General features: G+C 35.2%; 1 protein-coding gene across 2 annotated transcripts; it reads right to left on the bottom strand.

The window, feature by feature from the left end:
- Nucleotides 1-277: 277 nt before the first annotated feature.
- Nucleotides 278-18,723, bottom strand: LOC115976353 (histone-lysine N-methyltransferase, H3 lysine-9 specific SUVH4). Of its 2 annotated transcripts, XM_031097577.1 has the most exons (17): nucleotides 18,550-18,723; nucleotides 17,978-18,467; nucleotides 17,811-17,876; nucleotides 17,603-17,641; nucleotides 17,339-17,413; nucleotides 16,707-16,761; nucleotides 16,445-16,554; nucleotides 13,379-13,558; nucleotides 12,938-13,036; nucleotides 5,295-5,393; nucleotides 3,849-3,898; nucleotides 3,668-3,756; nucleotides 2,851-3,010; nucleotides 2,604-2,709; nucleotides 2,322-2,504; nucleotides 1,496-1,732; nucleotides 278-723 (listed from the first exon to the last, which is right to left on the bottom strand). In XM_031097577.1, exons 2-17 carry the CDS (start codon nucleotides 18,422-18,424, stop codon nucleotides 610-612), a joined length of 2,109 nt encoding a protein of 702 aa, XP_030953437.1. In that variant the 5' UTR covers nucleotides 18,425-18,467; nucleotides 18,550-18,723; the 3' UTR covers nucleotides 278-609. The 2 variants fall into 2 exon arrangements, with proteins under 2 accessions (XP_030953437.1, XP_030953439.1); XM_031097579.1 differs by lacking the exons at nucleotides 17,811-17,876; nucleotides 17,978-18,467; nucleotides 18,550-18,723 and having other exon boundaries at nucleotides 16,707-16,817; nucleotides 17,603-17,635.
- Nucleotides 18,724-18,931: the final 208 nt, after the last annotated feature.

The raw sequence follows: 18,931 nt of genomic DNA, 5'->3' as shown, positions 1-18,931 counted from the left end.
TGAGCATGAAGTCATGTTCATGGCTTTGGTTGCCTGTTGGATTGAAGCTAAATGGCCATTACCTTCAAAGTAGGATAGCTACATATTACAAGGCATTTTCTGTTCAGCAGCAATCAAATAAGATCATATATACTAAAAGATAACATGTATATAGCTTTGTAATCATATAGGCATATGGCAGCAGTGCAGAGGATGACGGTTACTGCAACAAATTTGGCAACCCTCTCCATATTCTACACTAGAGGTGAAGAAAAATCTGAAAGTAACAAAATATAAATGAAAAAGAGAGAATCTTAAAATCTAATTAAATTGTATGTAACCACATTTGTATCAACTTTAATGTTTTTTCATTGATTTTCATCAAGAATTTCTATATCAAGAGTTTTTTTCTTAGTCCCTCAGTTACAGAATCCATATATAGGCAACTTGCTACGGACGCAGGGGAACCTAAGAGTAAAAATGATGTACGAACCACCAAAAAAGGGGACTCAGGATGTAGTTGGTTACATAATTCAAATCAGCGAACAGTCACAGTGTACAAAATGTTAGGGCAAACCAATGTTTCACCAAAAGAGCTGACAGGAAGAGGTGTTCATCACAATTAAGCACCTAGAATAACCGCTTTCTACAATCTGGTGCACCACAGTAACAAGCCATCTGTTTTATCTTTCCATCTGGACCATACACACTATCAAGGGCATAGCCATAGTCATACGTCAGTTCCTACAAGAAAAAAAAAATGGTTGGTCACTTCAAATATCAGTTGAAAAAAATACTCTTAGCGCAAGATTATCATAGCAGTGCAACAACAACAAAAAAGACTGTTCGAACAAAATTATCATAGCAGTGCAAAAAAAAACCCACAATTAACACGTCAATGAATCTCGCCACTTTGTTTTTCTACCTAGAGGCTCTGCTAAAAAAAGGGTTGAGAAAACAATGAACATCACCACCTTTGCAAGAGACTCTAAAAGTAACGGAAGTCCAACCAAAATATCAAGTGCATTATCAGTCCTAAGTAGCATGTCCACTTAACATAAGCAAGCATACATCTATACTTTCTTCCAGCCTTACTCATCCTTACACATATGCAATGTTTCAAATCTAACCCATTCCTCAATTCATCAAAGGAATGTATTAATGGGTTTGTAGTTGAACAATTTGCTAAACACGTGAACCACTTTCTAATCAATGATGTTAGCATGAAAGCATATATGGTTATTATTTTACAGCATAATATTAGACTCATAAAAAAAAGCTCAAAATCAGTAAACCACTTTCTTTTTAGATTATGGTAGATGGAAATATGCAACAGTTCAACAAACCAATCCAATAGAAAACTAGATCTTATCTGGACAGAGAATCTAGCAAAGGTAGACCTAACAATCAAGACAACAAGCCTAACAAGTTTGGAAAAACTTCATTAAGAACCCCACCGCACCCCAAATGGCACTCACACTCACACTCACACACAGAGAGAGAACCAGTGAAGAACCTGCAAAGGAGGTATATTGTCTGCTGCAAATAGCATTACTCGAGCAAGCTTGATGTCATGGTGTGAGCTCAAAACACATTGGACAAAAAGATTAGGCTCACAACTGTGATTAATAAACCTGGCAATATTTCCGGTTGAACCTGCATCGATGCAAAACTCTGGCACACTTTCTGATCTCAGATCATCATGTCTGTCTGAAGAAATGATTGTTGGTACAGATACATCTCCAAATCGCCTCTGTTAAGGAACAAATATCAGACAATATAAATTCAGTGCGACTTGAAAGTAACAAGGATAAGGAGTACATTAATTCATACGTAGATGAAGGGCGGCAGCATAAATCAGCAGATCATAAATCAGACATTTAGTTTCTCACCATAGAAAAATTCACATAGTCCCATCAGTTTCAATCATGATTTTGTTTCTTCGAAATTTTTAAATAAAGTTTCATACTTTCATTAGTAGCAAATGGAAAAATGGAACACAGGAACAAGTGATACAAATGTCCATAAACTCTTATCATATGGACAATGAAACTATTTTAGACTTGTTCTCAATCAAGCAGAATTTAACTTCTTGATTCATACTTCAATTTATCAATAAAATCCAAAACTTTAAGATAATACACCTACTTCATTTCAGGGGAAATGCTGCTACTTGATCTCAAAGCACTAAAACATTAAAAAAAAAATTAAGAGGTTAAAGCTTTGGCAGGACAAAGACACCTTTATGTAGTTTTATATAGCACATAACAGCAAATGAACAGCATGATTTAGTAAAGTAATAAATTCATAATGCAAATTTATTGAGGTTAAAATAGCAATACCTCTCTTCCACCAAGACCCCTCATTGTTTGCAAGCAATCAATGTCAAAAATATAATTATTCTCAGAGACACTATCTGTATCCTCTGTGTGCATAAGTATTCCTGTGTACTCACAAACTGGTGCCCCAGAAGGTATGAAGTCCCAAGATCGAACAGCCCACCCTTTCTTTGGAGTGCGGAAAACCTGTTAACACCACCAAAAGATTTTCATGTATCATTTAAATTTGTTGATAGTCTTAGATAGATAGTGAGCATTTTAGGAACTTGAGGAAACAAGCTCTACCTCAAGTCGATACTTCAGCCCTCTCTGAGATGTACGGTTCAAACAATCTGGTCCGCAGCCACAATTTGGACCACATTCAAAGACAACATCCTTGGCTTCAATTAATCTGGGAGATGAAACATATGCAAGGACACCATTAAATCATATATTAACATATAAATTCTCTATAACTCAAGCTAAAGTCCTCCCACCTAAAACATATTTCAACAAATTCAATCAAGCCTAATATTATCAATTAGCTTCTCACCTGCCACCATCACGAGATACGTAAGGAAAGTCTGAGCCATTAAGCCTAGCACAAGCACAAGTCCTGGGGTCCACACATTTTCCATTGCAGTTGCACCCAGGGACATTTGTGGGAAGCTTCACATTTTTTGCAACTTGTATAGACTTGCAATACTTGTAACCTGAAAGTTAAGTATGTAACAAGCATACCAAAGAACTTTATTACATTCAATCTGAAAAACAGTATTAGAAGCGAGAACGCAAAAGGAAAATACAATAACAAAGCCTTAACAAAAGAAATGTTAGAGATGGCTCTTGGTTGTAATACTCTTCAAGAGAAGAATGTGCTAGGCTTGTAAAGATGCTCATCCAAGCTTCTTTGTAACACACAAAAATAGAGCTTGAACTTAAGCTCAATATTTCAGCCCATCTGAACACCTTAGCAATCCCAACCTCAAGCCAATACACATCTCCCTCTATTTTATGTGGCCCTTATTTTCTATGCTCCTCCCCATCATCTCTTCTGCCAACCTAGTGTCTTCAGAAAGTTTTCAGAAACTTAAGAGCCTCATGCCAACATCGCAAATTTGGACGTAACAACATTAGAAAAAGAAACTCAACCTCACTTTCCTTAATTGGCAAATAAGCTAAACAATGAACTCAATGAAGTGCTTTAAACAGGCTTGTTGAGGATAAAAATCAATTAAATAAAGCCAATCTAATCTCATAACCATTAGCAAAGAACAAAACTGAGACAACATGGCAAGCCAACATTCTCAAAAAAATTCATAAGATCAGGGAACCCATCATAAATGTATCAAAGCAACTGTTTAACTTGCCTGTGGGTGCAACAGGTGGATCATCAACCAAATTTGTAGCTGGAATGGGAATATCCTCTTGACCACCAGTGATGTCCTCACACACCAACCTTAGCCATAAGATAATAAAATTTAAGCACAGTTTAAACTTACAATTTAGAATATAAAATCTTTGATTCTTGATATTTTGTTCTTTACGTACCCACGTATTTCTGAAACAGACTGCGGCACACGCCCATAAGAAAACTGAACCTGCAATTAGAGAACTTTTATAAACTAAAGATTCATTAAAGGCTCACTGGCTTGCCAAACAAGAATAGTCTAAATGAAGATGGAATCCAAACTTTTCTAGAAATTAGAAAGAATACAGTTCAACAGTATACATCATATCTGAGATTAGCTTGGCATCTGACTCATTACAGAAGGCCAACCATGTAATCAAAGACAAGGGTAAAATTTCAGATCATAGAAATTTATTAAAAGTAACTACCAGCTAGTCTTCAACAAACTCCAAACAGAATTGAAAACATGTGACATGGCTCCACACTGTCAGAACAAGGCCTACTGCAATTAGTTGCTCAGAAATGACTGTTTTCATTTGAGTTGCTAGATATTCCTCCACAAAAAGCAATAGAGAGGTGGTTGTGTATTTAGTGTACCTTGCTTACTCATAATGCTCCATTTGGTTGGGTGGAAAAAGTGTAGGATGGAATATGAGAGTTAAAATTTGTTTGGTGTGGTGGAAAAGAGAAAGAATGGAAAGGGGTGACAACTGGGTCCATCAAAAACCATCCTCCCAAATTGGGGATACAATGATTTTTAGTTGGAATTTACTATTTTGCCCAATATTTTTTATCCATTCTTTATGTAATAAGGGTATAATTATAAATTTATTCAAATCATAGTTTCTATCCTTTCACTTTTCCATCCTCTCCAAACACATTAAGGAAAACTGGAACATTTTCTATCCTTCCTACAGTTTGCATCCTCCCAACCCAAATGGACCTTAATGGTATAATTTAGTTGACATGAGTAGCCAGGACTACGATGTACAAACATTGTCATATCACTTGGCTAATATTCTCAATTATTGTTTTTTGATAAGTTGATATACTCAATTATTGTTGACACATAACTAGAGCATAAAGTGTATCTTCCTCTTTCAGAAGCAGCTAACTAAAGATAAGCTCCCACCCACAATATGTCAATACCTCGGCTGTCTTCAACGTTTGAGATTTCCTAGTCAAACAACCAAACAAATGTTCAAAGGGCAATTCTAACAGCATTCCAGAAAACCATTGGCCAGGTTCCAATAAGACCAATCACTCTCCAGTCAGTATCATACTTGACAGACACAGTGTTCCACAAAGTTGGGATAAAATCTGCTAACTCAATTTGCTGTAAGACGCCTAGAGTGACCTTTTGTTTTCTTCTTCCCTTGTAGTCACCCTCTTCTTTCTTCCTCAAGGGGAGACAACTCTAGAATCCGACATGGGAATGCCATTAAAAAAATTTAAAAAAAAAAACCCGGGCTGGCCTACTCTCCAATCAAACTAATCATCTATGCCAAACTCCTCTTATCCAGAAACCAGAATCAATATTGGAACAATAGGCATGTCTGTCAGACAATCAATGAAAATATGCAAACCTGGTTAGTGGTCAATAGTGGCTGCCCGTCTTGTCGCCTTAGGCGAAACTTAAATATGGTAAATCCAGAAATACCCTTCTCTGCCCAGTAATGAACAACCTGTAAAGAGAAAGCAAATTTGATTGAAGAAATGGAAAGTTATAGCGAATTGCGTGCACTGGAAAATCAAAAATTCATAGATCTCTCAAGTTTAAGAAAGCAAAAAAAAAAAAAAAAATTTAATATCAGAATGCAATCAATGAATAGTTTTCAAAAGATCCCCCACCACTGAAAGAATTGGATCAAACATATGTTGCAAATTTTTTTTTTTATGACGTGTTCGTTTGAGAACAGTTTATTTAGTTTTTTACTAAAAGTGTACTAAAGTATACTTGTACCTCGAAAAATTTTGAAAAAGTGAGAAAATACAGGAAAAAGTGAGGTCTTAAAAAGTTATACATAAAAATTAAAGGCTAAAGCTAAAAACTAAGGCTGATGCCAAACAAGCTCTAATGTGGAACCTCACCAAAACCATGTATTAGGTAATCTAGGGGAGCTCCTAATGGGGATTGAATCTAAGATGTCTAGGTCTACAGTTCATCCCAAGCCTCCAACCAACTAGGCTGCAAACATTATCATCAAAATTATCAAAATCTCATCAAAAGTAGTACAAACCCAGGAGAAGCAAAGGCCTTGTGCACTAGCTATGAAATTTTTCTTTTTTTACATCATAAGCGGTACAAAGAATTCAACAAAAATAACTCATTCTATCTCCCATCATTTAATCTCAAAAATTGCAAAGTTTCATATATGAATTATTTGTGCCCAAACAAGGACCTTCACATAAAGATTAGACAAAAGAACAGATAACCAAATGCTAGCTCTAACCAAAATAAATTTCTGCTTAAAAATTGACTATCAATACAATAAAATTATAAATCTTGGGCATCATCATCACTAACATTGTCATATGACAAATTCACAACTCTACAAATATAAGACAAATGAACAACAAATGAAACCAACACATGAAAGCCATATCAACCATCACACACTGTTCAAATCTTAGAAACTAGCTGAAAAACTACTGTTTGCCCAAAAATCTTAAGCAATCAAGAAAGGGTGATTTAATCATTATTCTAACACTCTCCCTCATGTGTGGGCCCAAATTTTCCCTTTAAAAGTGGGGCACAACATGTGAGATTTTAAAAAAATTTAAATGGGAGTTAGAGTAAAGACAAGGTTTGAACTTAGGACTGTATTATCTAAAACCCATAAGCTATCGGTCCCAAAAGCTTAAACTGTCAAGAAAGAGTGAATTTGGTCATTTGACCATTATTCTAGCATTGGCTATATCTCCATCAAGACCGAGACCAAAAAAAAAAAAAAAAAAACTTCAAATATTATAGTGGAAATAACATAAAAAGGCAATTTTAACCCAAGAACACATTCACAAAAGAAAATTCTGTAGGAATTATTTACTTTTACCACGTAGAGTCTTTTATTTTGAGTAGTGCATATTCAGGATAAAGCCAACAATTCATTGTCAGTGAAACCATGAGGTGCACTTAAGCACAAAGGCCTCCAAGATCCTAGGTGCAAAGTAAAAATATGTGCTTGATTGAAGCACATGTTTTACAAACATAATGTAGTAAATTTTTAATGGACAATATAATAATCAAGTGATCAACTACAACAAATCACTAAAATTTAAACATAGCATTTTATATAATTATTTTGTGCTATACAGTAACACAACTTTAATATTTGATAAGCATAGTCAAAATGAAGTACATTGTTGTATCAGATACACCAAAAAGGCAACGACCAAAAAGCACTAGAATTGTAAGTAGTGACTTCTATGCCTAAAAAAAGCAATGCATTGCAAGATCTGTAACCCTCATCATCCTCCTCATCTAAATACCCCACCCCCACCCCAAAAAAAATCCAATGTCAAGTAATTATCATCGAGCACAAGCTCATGTTCAGCATATTAATTGGGTTCTCTTCTCCATTCTCCTGATCAACCACTAATTGTAATCCATCTTTCAACCATACTAGATCCATCATGTAAAAGAAATAAAACCATGGGGCCCTCCAATATTTTTCCTCTTCTTATAGAAATTATAATGCGGAGAAATCTTATTGTGTAGTGTATCACTATCACACCACAAGGTGACTATTTTTCAACAAATCAAGGGCCCATGCCAAGAGTGTGCTTTACAAAGAAATTGCATTTTAAAACCCAAGAAAGGTGCAAAAAAAGTGTGCTTTACAAAGAAATTGCATTTTAGCCACGCTTTTTAAAACACAATTCACTTTAGGTGTAAAAAGCACTTCACTCTTGATGCTTTGCGCTTTAAGAACACTTTAACCAACTGCAAAATTTTCAATTCCAAGTATGATAAAGTACCACATGCATGTTGGAAAGAAAAATATATCCCCCAATTAGTTATCTTTGTTTATATTACTTAATTCTTCAAATTAACTATATGCATCCAGAACTTCGATCAGTGTTGTTAGAAGCGCGCTTAAGCGCAAAGCGCAAAGCCCTTGGGGCTTTTTCCCTCTAAAGCGAAGCTCCCTCTCAAAAGCACGCTTTAAGCGCACTTTTTTGAGCTTTTTTATTAAGCGCAAAGCGCGCTTTTTTGAGCTTTTCGTATATTTTTTTATAAAAAGTCTTGATTTAATTTTAGCCATTAGATCTAAATATTTTTTATATAAGCCATTGATCTAATATATAAAAACTAATAGTGTGGTGTGCTACCATACACCTAAGCCTATCTCTTTAGATATTTTTTAACTTTTAACCACAACCACTCAAACAAACACATCAGACACTCCCAACCCCACTGCTCCCTCCCAATCACAGTGCTCTCTCGGTATCAAGCTCAAAGATTCAAAGGTACATCTCTCTCTCTCTCTTTTATATTCTTCCTTTTTAAACCTTTCTTTTTTTACTCTTTTTGAAACCCAGACCTCAATCTTCTTCTCTTCCTCTTTCTCTCTTTTTTTTCCCCTCATTCTGAAACCCACGACACAGTCACATAGCTCCTCTTTCTTCTTTTGTTTTTTTTCTTTTCTTAAACCTGTTCCATTCTCTCTCTCTCCTCATTTTGAAACCCACGACCCAATCACACAACTCCTCTGATTCTTCTTCTTCTTTTTTTCTTAAACCTGTTCCATTTTTTTCCCTCATTAATGAAACCCAAAGCTACTCTCTTTCTTAGTTGGGTCATTCATGAAAAAAAAAAAAATGTATGAATGTATGAAATTACTTATGTGTTTAATTTTTTAGTAACTTTAGTCACTTTAATATTCGTCAACATAGCACTTAGACTCATATTGAATTTTTCTTAAATTTATTAAGTGATTAAATTATTAACTAATGTTAGTAATTAGTTATAGGGAATTAATGCATTATGGCTACTGGAGATTCAAATTCAAGAAAAGATATTGCATGGAAGTATGCGTATCTAGCTAATCAAAACAATAAAAATGATTTAACTTGCAATTTCTGTGGGAAAGTTGCAAAAGGAGGGGCTTATAGACTTAAGCAACACTTGGTTGGAGGTTATAGAGCTATTGTTGGTTGTCAAAAGTGCCCTAAACATGTGAAGGAAGAAGTTAATCAATATATGCTGAGAAAAAAAAAAAGAATAAAAAAAAAAAAGAGCAAGTAAATTTGCCGGCTGAATTTGATGATGTGGCTTTTGATGAAGAGGAAGATGAGGTTGCTGAAGTTGATAATCCTGGCAAACAAGTGCAAAATGTAGGTGGCAATGGCACTAGTAAAAAGAAACCAAGGCATGTAGGTCCTATGAATGCATTTGTCTCTCCTCCTAAATCAACACAAATGGGAAAGAGTGGAAAAGGGGTCCAAACAACAATTAATGATGCTTACAAGAAAGAGTTAAGAGAAAAGGCTTGTGTTGATATAGCAAGGTGGATGTATGAAGCAGCAATTCCATTCAATGCTGTTAATTATGATAGTTTCAATGCTGCAATTCAATCCATTGGACGACATGGAATTGGTATGAAGCCCCCAAGTTACCATGAAATGAGAGTTCCTTTATTGAAAAAGAAAGTGGTCCACACCAATGATATAATGAAGAGCCATAAAGAAGAATGGGCAAGAACTAGATGTTCCATTATGTCTGATGGATGGAAAGATAAAAGTAATAGATCTTTGATAAATTTTTTGGTGAATTGCTCTAAGGGAAGCATGTTTATCAAGTCTATTGATGCGTCTTCATATATGAAGACCGGAGAAAGGATGTTTCAACTACTTGATAACATGGTGGAGAAAATTGGAGAAGACAAAGTTATACAAGTTATAACTGATAATGACTCAAGTTATGTGATGGCAGGTAAGAAGTTATATATAGAACTATATATCTTAATCTCATGAAATTAGAAAATAGTATTCATATTTTATTTTTATTTTTTTCTTAATTGTTACTAATTGTCATACTTATATTTTTACATTATTAGGACGATTATTGGAGGAAAAAAGACCTCATTTGTATTGGACCTCATGTGCTGCCCATTGTTTGGATTTGATGTTGGAAGACATTGCAAAGCTTCCTACAATCATGAGAACAATAAAAAGGGCAATTGAGCTTATTGGGTATATATATAACCGTACTGGTCTCATAAACATGATGAGACAGTTTACAGGGCAAAGGAACTTGCTTAGGCCCGCTAAAACTCGGTTTGCTACATCCTTTCTCACATTATCAAGTATACATAAGCAAAAGGAAAACTTGAGAAAAATGTTTACTTCAGAGGATGGGACCCGTAGCAAGTGGGCAAAGGAGCTAACAGGAAAAAGGGTGGCTCAAACAGTTCTAATGCCTACATTTTGGAACACTGTTGGCTATAGCCTTAAAGTGTCAGGTCCTATTGTTCGTGTGCTTCGATTGGTTGATGGAGAGAAAAGGCCTGCCATGGGATACATTTATGAGGCTATGGATCGAGCTAAAGAAGCAATTGAAAAATCTTTTAATGGAAGGGAAGAAAGATACAAAGAAATCTTTGAAATAATAGATCGAAGGTGGGATTGTCAACTCCACCGTCCTTTGTATGCGGCTTGCTATTTCTTGAATCCAGAATTTTTTTATGATAATCGCTCTAAAATTGAGCAAGATGAAGAGGTGATGGCTGGCCTATACAAATGCATACAAAGGTTGGTTCCAAACATTAATCAAAAAGATAAGATTCTTGAAGAGTTGACATCATATAAGGGAGAAGAGGGCCTCATTGGGTTGGAAATAGCTAAGAGGCAAAGAAAGAAAAAAGCACCAGGTATTTGCTTTGTTAGAGCATTAGCACTGGGAAATACTAATGTCATATCTAAGGGAAATTTGGCATTTCAAGCCTCAAAACCATCTGCATCAGGGAATTGTAAACCCAAGTATTGCAAATTTTTTTGCTATACTTCTACAGTGCAATTCTACCTTTAGAATTGCACTGTAGCAGTATTGTAAAAAAAATATATATTATTTTATCTCCGTCTCTCTCATCTCTCCATCGCTCTGTCTCTCCATCGTTGTGTCTCTCCATCGCTGAAGCTTCACCAGACCGCAACACACAGCACAGCCAACCCAACACTACAGAGCACAGCAAAATCCAAAAAACCCATATCACTATCCTACACTAGTTGTGTAAAAAAAAAACCTCAAAAACCAAAACCCACCGCACAGTCACACAGACTTTCCCACATCCCCTGTTTTTCTTCAATCTTCACAGAAACAAAAATGGTTCCAAACCCAGCATCACTCATCCGCAAATCCCCACTCTTTTACTGTTTCATGGGGTTTTCTCACAGACCCATTTCACATTCCACCCGAATTCCCACAAACCCAGTTCAGATTAGCGGGTTTCGTACCTGTTCTTCGTGCTGCTCTTACTCTCACCCATTATTTTCTGGCCATGGAGCCGAGTTTAAGAATTTGGGCCGTTCTGAAATGCGATTTGGGCAACTGGGTTTTGATCATTTTCGAGTTTCTGTGGTTTCGGATGGTGGGTCGGGTGGATATGGAGGTTCTGGTGGGAGAGGTGAAGGTAGTGGTGATGCTGGCAGCAGTGACGGTGGTAGTAATGCTGAGTTGCGGATGGAAGGCTCCGGCAGAAGTTTTAGAGAGCTAAAAATGAGAGAGAGAGAGGAGAGAGATGGGAGAGAAAATATATAATTTTGAGATATATTATTTTAATGAGTAAAAGAGGAAAATAGAAGTTTGGGATGTGGAGGTATTGTAAAATAAAATGGTATAATGATAAAGTGGCTTTTTAGAATTGTAAAATAGAGTAGCATTGAAATTTTCCAATGCTAATGCTCTTAGCTTTTGTTAGTTGTTACTTATTAGTTTGCCCATTTTATTAAATGGAAAAATTATTTAGTTCTTATAAAGTTTGAGTTGAGGATTAAGACTTAAGAGTTAAGACCATTTTTTATTTTCCTTAACAGCTAATTGGTGATCTGCTTATGGAGCTTCAACTCCAAGTTTACAACAATTTGCTGTAAAAGTTCTTAGCCTTACTTGTAGTTCATCAGGGTGCGAGCGGAACTGGAGTATGTTTGAACATGTGAGTGACTAAAAAGTTAGGGACTTAATTGTGAAATTTATTTCATGATTTAATTATCATGATATCATCATCTATGCATATTAATATGGCTATATGGATTGTGTAGGTGAATAGCAAGAAAAGAAATAGGTTAGCACAATCCCGAATGAATGATTTGGTATATATCAAGTACAACAGAGCCTTGAAGCGGAGATATAATTTGCGTGACACAATTGATCCAATCTCCTGGAAAGATGTAGATTATAGCAATGAGTGGTTGATTGGAAGTGTAGAAGAAGATGAAGTAGAAGAATTCGCTGAAGATGATCTTGTGTTTAATGATGATATTTTGACATGGAGCAATGTTGCTAGAGCTTTTGGAGTTGAAGAAGAAATATTCAACTTCAGATCAAGAATGGAACCATTAGGACAAGCTACAGGTTCAAGTTCTAGTTCACAACATGCTCCTCATGATGGAAATGAAAAGGATGAGGAAAAATTATGAGGGCTACAAATCTTGTGATGAAAATGATGATGGTCCCTTGCTTGATGAGAATGATGATGATTATGTAGATTAGGATTTCATTGCATATTTGCATTGATTTTGTTAGGCAAAGATAACATTACTTAACATTCTAGTACTTTTTAGCCTTTGCCTTTTTGGTTCTATACTTCTATTTTGATTCAACCATATTTTGTAATTATGGCCATCAAATATCATGGTTGCATATATTTTGTAAAGCACAATAGAATTATGTAAATGTTATATAAATTATATAAAACGTTTTATTGTAATTTATATGATTAATTGATCACTTGATTGTTGTATTGATCATTAATCATTTTTTTTTAATTTATTAAAATTTTTTTTTTTTATTGTGCGCTTCACATCGATCAGGCGCGCGCTTGCGCTTTGCGCCTAGGCTCCAGGAGGCCTTTGCGCTTAAGTGCGCTCAGCGCTTTTAACAACACTGACTTAGATATTTCAAGCAGAGAAACTCAAAAAAATTAAGAGGTAAATGAAACTAATGCAAGATAGAAGTCAATGGGGACCCAAGAAATAAAACAAATTATATAGAGATGTTTTAGAAAATAACCTGGTACAAGCCATCATACGTGTAAACTTTGCCGCAGTAACTGCTTTTAGATTCATGGCCACGAATGACTCTTACAGCAACTTTCTGTTCCACACAGTTCTGCAATTGAGTGCAGCAGGTAGAAGTCAAGTAATATTATTTTAAATTCAGAAGGAACTTCATACACTCTCACTAGTTCTTGTGGCAAACTGATTTCCCTCATTAGATCACACTGAACTCCTGGCTAAAATCAGGACTAACCCAAAATATAAAAATTAAAATAAAAGAAGAATGGATCAACTACAGAGTGTATCTCGAACTGTTGATCCAGTCCGCACACACACACAATGGTTAATGTGAAGATAAAGTCACTTTGGTTATAAGGAGAATCGTGACAAGTTCCATGCAAGTGAGTTGTAGACAGAAAAATGTTCAAACATGGGAGAGCTTTAAAATACACACCTTGAGTGCCAAATTTCCACGTTCCATTTTTTGATCCTGAATTTGACGTTTATTACCAGTTAAATCATGTCCACCTTGACCCGTATATAAAACATCCTCAGCATTATCCAAGTCATCCTCATACATGCCAGACAAAACAATGGCAACTGCTAGTGGGAATGTTTTGCCCTTGTGCTCCTCCTGTTTCCAAAAAGAATATTTTTCATGAATTTTAATTTGGTTTAGATTCCTAACCACATCAACAAGAACAAATGTCATTTAGTCAGGGATTGCTTTTAATTATTTAGTCCATGGTTTACAGTACAGCATCTAAACACATAGCATAGCATATACAAGGTTATACCACTAAAGAACAACAGAAAAACTTATAAACTAGCAAAACTGTAAATAGTTGGCATTCTCTTTTAAATATATATGTATATGATAATTCCATAGTTGGGGGAGGGAGGATTTAAATCCTTGATGTCTCCATTGGAAATATTAGGAAGTGCCAACTAGTTGAGCTAATGTTATCAATACCGTTTCGGTGCCAATTTTGGTTTGTCTATTGGAACGGAATATTTCGGTACCGGTCTATTTCAGTGTACCATTTCAAAATTGCAGTTCTCTCTCTCTCTCTCTCTCTCTCTCTCTCTCTCTCTCTCTCTCTCTCTCTCTCTCTCTCTCTCTCTCTCTCTCTCTCTCTCTCTCTATATATATATATATATATATATTATTGGTCAATACCCATATAAATTACTAAAAATATTAAAATAAGTCCATATTTTAACTAATATATCAATCTCAAGTTCAATAATCATAATCACAATAGTAATAACAATAATAACAATATTTTAAAAATATAATAACGATAGGATTTATTATTTACTAGATTATGGGAGAAAAAAGAAAAAAAAAAAAAAAAGCCCAAAGAGTATCAGGTGGAGGCTACAAATGAAAAGACACAAGGGCTGAAACATTTACTCTACTTTTCAAGTTCCCATGTTAGTCACGTGTAGTGGCTCACAAAACAAAAAAGTGGAATATAAAAGTCAAAAAAAAAAATTTGGAGGAAAAATGGACAGACCAAAAAATAAAAAGAAGTGAAGGAGTGAAGAACAAAGATTGAAACACAAAAAAGAAGCCAAGAAGGGGCAAGCTGCTGGGTGTGTTAAGACTACCGCGAAGTGGTGGTGAGTGCCATGGGTAGGTTTATTCATGTAAATAACAGTCATTAAACTTGAAAGTATCAAAAAAAATTATGCATTTTTCAATACTGGCCGAAACTGTTCTACCAACCAAAATTCACCGAAACCGGCCAGAATGGCCGGAACAGGCCAGCATGAACCGAAATTCAGTTTGAAGTGGAACAAAGGGGTGATTCGTTCCGGTTGAGAGGCTGGTACAAACTATTCTGGCCATTCCAGACAGAACAGAATGGTATTCATAACAATGCTTTTAAGTATAATATGCAGACCAAGTAAGTTGCAAATGGCATGCATTGGTAGTGTGGAACCAAGAAACTTAAGACCTCTAGTTCCCAAACTACAGCCTCAACTAACTATGCTACCTGAGAAGTAAATGGCTTAGTATTCAAAGATAGTGCTTCCAAGAGACTAAAAAATTTAGGTATATAAAACATAAAGCTATCGAATGCTAAGCATATGAGAATAAAACGTTGAGCGATACCATTTCAAACCTAAGACCTCTAGTTCCCATCAAGAACCCCAACAAACTTTGCTACCCATGCAGGTTGTATTTAGCTTAGCATCCCACAATAGATTTCTTCTAAGAGACAATAAAAATTTAGTTCTATAAAACATAAAGCCACTAAGAAGATAGTGCTAATGAAAGCCAATTAGCTCAGTGTTGGTATAACAGCGAGGCGCACCTAAGTGCAAAGACTTCTTGAAGCCTAGGCGCAAAGCTTGTGCAAGCTTGATTGAAGTGAAACGCACATTTTAAAAAATTGATTTAATAAATTTGAAAATAATTATTAATGGACAATACAACAATCAAGTGATCAAATAATTATATATATTGAAATAAGACATTTTATATAATTCATATAACATTTATATATGTCCTCCTTTTGGAGTTTTACCACAAAAATTGCAAGTCAAGTCATTATTATTTTTTAGATCTGCTAGATTTGAGAACTTCCATGCAATATCCTTTCTTGAATCTCCAGTAGCCATAATGCCCTGTTACTAATTACTAATATTAATCACTAATTATACGACTTAATGACTACAAGTCTATAAGAATTGCTCAATATAAGTAGTACTATGTTTAACATCAACTACCAAAGTAACTAAACAATTAACAAAAATAAATTATATCATATTTTTTATTTTCCCACAAATGAACTAAGAATTTCAGGACAAACCAATTATGGTAATTGGTACCAAGCAGATACTTGAAGGGGAAAAATATAAAATAAGAAGAAGATGGATGGGTTAATGTTTCAGGGAGAAAAAGACAAGCATAACAAAAATAATAATAGAGGACTATAGGGTTGTGAGTTTCAAGACAAGTTTCACTAAAAATATGTCAAATCAATGGTTTACGTCAATAATGTTAGGATCCAATGGTTACAGTTCAGTTTTGGGTTATTTATCTGAACATAAAAAAGCACAAAAAACACACTGAGCTTTTTTTTAAAGTGCGCTTTGCTTTGGAGGCAAAAAGTGCTGGAGCCTTAGCGCTTAAAGTGCACTTTTACCAACACTGAATCAGCTTGAGCAATATCATTTCATAAAGCTTTTAAAAACAAGAAAGAACATTTCAGTACAGCCTATTTTCAAATTTTCAATATCCTCCATGAGTTACCTATTAAAATAAACTCCATGAGTACCAAAAGAAAAAAAAAAACAAAAAAAAAAAAAAAAAAAAAAAAAAAACCAAACAACAGATCCGTCTGCATGTCAATTGATTAAATTTTAGAAGACTATTTATTTAATACAACAGCCTTATATTAATTATACATCCAATCATGATACTTGTCATGAAAAATGAAAAATGAAAAACTACAGGAAGAAAATGTATTGCTTGCATTCTCAAACACCCATAACCAGATTAAATTACCAATTTGCTGTAATTCTGCCCCATATAATCAATGCCATTCAGCCAGTGACTATGAAAACCAACAGCAACCATTTCAGCCCGTGAATAGAACTGATGCCCAACCCTAATGCCTGCCATCAAAAAAGCATTTATCAATACCTCCTAATAAAAACTAATTACAATGTAAGTGAACAAGTAGATATTAAAGGTTATAAGCTATAAACTAGTTCAAACAACAGCAAAACACAAATTACCAAACACAACAAAAGAGCTAGCAACCGACCTGGAATATTACCAATTCTTTTCTCAGAGTACAATATTTCACCATTCTCCATCATCTGCCAGAGATTTTCATTTGGAAAAACAAGGGGTGGATTTTATCAGAACGTTGTAACTGCAACCATTTTAATACCATCATATTCTCCACAACCAACATCATTCACCATTATCATAATTCAGAAATATGACCATAGACAAAGAAGATGGATTCAAGAACTTATGTCATTCCCACATTACCATCATCACCTTTAATACCATGAAACACCATGTTACTTTACATGTTTCACACAAAATATTTTAGTGCCTATTTAATAGAGCAAAAGGGTAAAACTAGATTAAGAGCATGAGTTGCTTTAAAGTGGCTATTGTTCAGAATGTTTCAGACTGAGGTTTAGTACAAAATATAACATAAGAGATAAACCCTTCAAAACAAACAAGAGGGAAGAATGTAACATCGGTCCAAATGAAAATGACATGATAATTATTATAAAAAAAATTAAAATTAAAATGTCATGTTTTGCAAGCATTATTAGTGAAATGGATGATGATGATTTACTGCATAGTAAAAAATTATTTCAAGAAAGCTATAGTGAAGATTCTAAGAAAGAACCATTAGCCCTTCAACTCTCAACTTGCCTTAGATATGGCCTTCAAATCAGGTCGCTTGGCCTTGCTCTTTGTATCTTCCGGAAGGACAGGGACAACCAGTTTCTGCACAATCAGTATGTTAACATAGCACATAAACATCACCGCAGTTAAAAATCACAATATACAACCCATAAAGCTTCAAAATGCAACATCAAAGCAAAACAAATAAAAACCCTGGTGATAAAGATACAAAACACACCATTGTACATAAAAACAAAGCCCTAAGAACATATAACTAAAGTAGATGCTAACCTTAGATTTCGAGCCTTTGGTTGCTTTTGACTCTTTTTTCTGCACAAACCCATGTCTTAATATAGCAAATAAAACAATAGCAAACACAAAATCACAATATACAAATAGAACCCATCAACCCCCTTCACCCCAAAATCAATTTCAAAGATATAAAAACCCTAATAAACACCAAAATCCAAAACCACAAAAAAAAAAAGATAATGTTAACCTTAGATTTTGAAACTTTAGAGGCTTTCTTATCGGCTTCGACTTTTCTGCACCTCTTTTCCTCTTCCTACACACCCAATCCAAAATACACATACACATTTCAACAAACAAAACACAAAATCAAACACAAAAACCAAAAAACAAGAGAGGGCAAAAAAAGTAACAAACCTGAACAAGAAGGAGGTAGTACTTGTTAAACAATCTGATAGTCTCCTTGACCTTAGCAATGTCACTTTTCTCAGCCACCACGCCTTTAACGGCGCCATTGCCGGCCTCGGAATCTTCGGCGCTCTTCGCCACCTCTCCATTAACCTTCTTCTCTTCCTCTTGATTCATATTTCCACCAATACACCTCCTTTTATAGGTCTTCTTCTTCTTCTCGCTGCTTTTTTCTTCGCTTCCTCCTCCTCCTCCTCCTCCTACTGCTGATGCTACAACTTCTTCGTTGTCATCCAAGAGCTCCACTCTTCGCCGAACCAAAAGCTCCTTCTCGACTCGCTGCTTCTCCTTGAGCCTCGGACTCACCCTCTTCTGAAACTCCGAATCGGTCCTCAAACTCACCTCTCCGTTCGAAATACTACTCTCCTGTACACATTTCGGTGACTGCACAACCATCTTCGCCACACCAAAAGAGAAAAGGAAAAAAAAAAAACCCTACCTACACGCAAAACCCAAAATGTACGGAAATGAAAGGAAAATCAAACAAAGTTGAAAATAAAGTGAGTGTTAGACGGGCAAACCTGATTTTGAAATTAACGATTAAGAATTTGAATTTGAAAATTTGTTAGGGTTTTGAGAGTTGATGGTGGCGGTGACGGTGGTGATAGGACAGAGAGGAGTAATAGTAAAAAAAATTTAGTTTCTACTACAAGAATCGAGGAGGGCAGTAGAGGGCAGTGAGAGTGAAGTGGACAAGCCTTTTATTATAGCTTTATATATTTTGTCTTTTGGTTTTTTTTTTTTTTTTTTTTTTGAGTTTTCCTATTGTTATGGATTCCCGCTCTACTTTTTCATCTACCTCGCAAACAAATGAGCATCAAGGCTTACTGCAAAAGGAAAGAGAGAGAATGTGTATGTGTAATTGCGGTTTGAGTGACAAAATGTACCTAAAAAAATTTATAT

This window comes from Quercus lobata, chromosome 2, assembly GCF_001633185.2.
Source record: "Quercus lobata isolate SW786 chromosome 2, ValleyOak3.0 Primary Assembly, whole genome shotgun sequence".
In the NCBI taxonomy this organism is placed as follows: Eukaryota; Viridiplantae; Streptophyta; class Magnoliopsida; order Fagales; family Fagaceae; genus Quercus; species Quercus lobata.
This window is presented reverse-complemented; position numbering and strand designations above follow the sequence as displayed.

Bases quoted from the DNA above. Each gene is read 5' to 3' on its own strand.
- LOC115976353 (XM_031097577.1), bottom strand. From the start codon at position 18,424: ATGGTTGTGCAGTCACCGAAATGTGTACAGGAGAGTAGTATTTCGAAC. The intron at 5,394-12,937 runs GTTATTTTCTAA...TTCTCTTTACAG, and splicing joins CGTATGATGGCTTGTACCAG to GTTGTTCATTACTGGGCAGA. The intron at 3,011-3,667 runs GCAAGTTAAACA...CTTAACTTTCAG, and splicing joins TCCACCTGTTGCACCCACAG to GTTACAAGTATTGCAAGTCT.